Source organism: Perkinsus marinus (genome assembly GCF_000006405.1).
Source record: "Perkinsus marinus ATCC 50983 genomic scaffold scf_1104296944768, whole genome shotgun sequence".
Classification (NCBI taxonomy): Eukaryota; Perkinsozoa; order Perkinsida; family Perkinsidae; genus Perkinsus; species Perkinsus marinus.
In genome coordinates this window covers 1-1,252 of record NW_003211277.1, presented here as the reverse complement: position 1 = coordinate 1,252, position 1,252 = coordinate 1, and the positions used below count along the sequence as shown (strand labels likewise).

At 51.5% G+C, this 1,252-nt stretch overlaps 1 protein-coding gene across 1 annotated transcript; it reads right to left on the bottom strand.

Annotated features, from left to right (window-relative positions):
- Positions 1-66: 66 nt before the first annotated feature.
- Positions 67-901, bottom strand: Pmar_PMAR017809 (26s proteasome regulatory subunit rpn2, putative; the record flags this gene model as incomplete). The annotated part of the gene is made up of 6 exons (XM_002779970.1): positions 67-221; positions 270-403; positions 449-560; positions 615-692; positions 735-833; positions 883-901. 6 exons carry the CDS (start codon positions 899-901, stop codon positions 67-69), a joined length of 597 nt encoding a protein of 198 aa, XP_002780016.1.
- Positions 902-1,252: the final 351 nt, after the last annotated feature.

The following is a 1,252-nucleotide window of genomic DNA, read 5'->3' as shown; positions in this document are numbered from 1 at the left end:
GCCTTGATCGCGTCCAGTAGCAGCAAGTCCGTCGCAGAGTTACGATAGAGAAACTCGAGGTTCAAATCAGTCTGGGCATCGCCTACCAATCGAGCAATACCATAACTTCACCACATCACGTTCCCATCCCCCCAACGCACCAGCGAGAATCTTCTTTATGTTCGCAATGCACTCCTTCTTCTTATCACCAGCAGGGGCCTCAGCCTTCTCCATCTTCACATCTATCACAATCACCAATCACCTCAACCCTCGAGCCCCCCTCGTGTCACCTCCCTCTGTCACCCCAGTGTCACCACCATCCGACAACTTGAGGTCATCACATGCCGAGACCGTCTGACAGAACTGCTGCGCTTCGCTGTCGGCCAGATCAAAGGCGATTTGCATGGCCATAAGGCGACCAAATCTAAACGAAACCATGCCAGACATGTCGAGGCCCATCATACCCTACTTGTCGTGATCGTCCAGAAGCTCCCTCAGCATGGTCCCAACCTCCTCAGGTTTGTTCAGGAGGAAGTAACATTGCGCCAAACCAGCCCAGTCACGGTCACGACCCGCTGGCACTGAAAGTGAATGCAGCATACCCAACCAACTAGGTGGTGAATCAGTCGTATTACCGGTCTTGTAGATTTTAATGAGAAGCTCCAACACCTTGCTACGGAACTGACGGTCATCCACTACTTCCAGGGCATTCGCTGAGATTAAGACTCCCACAAGTCCCCACTCAAATGTATTACTTTTGCAGTATAGAAGCATCTCAGCGACCATAGACTCCTTATAAGTGATAAACTTCTCAACCCAGTCGAGCCTCTGAGCCTCTAGAGCCACCCCAAGTCCTGATAGAGAGGTCAATGCACTTCCAGCACAGCTCGACACGAAGTCTACCTTGCTTCAGATCGCCCATCGCCAGGGCGTCTTTCATAAGGTCTGCACCAACGTCTCGATGCGAGGGTCAAACTCATCACGTTTCTCAGTGGACCCTTGAGTGACATCTTCGTCCCCTACCACAACACACCTTCCTCCTCCCCTTCCTCCCCCTCAACCTACCTCTATTCCTATGCCTCACATAAGCATCTATAGCCCTCGAGACGATGGTATCAGTGTATTCATCTGCACCCCTCGAGGCGGCCACATCCAACAGACCCTCTGCACCAAGGGCATACCGTAAAGCCTCATTATACCTGACACAATGCACATCCCCCTCCCGCTAACATACCAACTCTTGTACTACTCCTCTAGATTGAAGAACACTTTA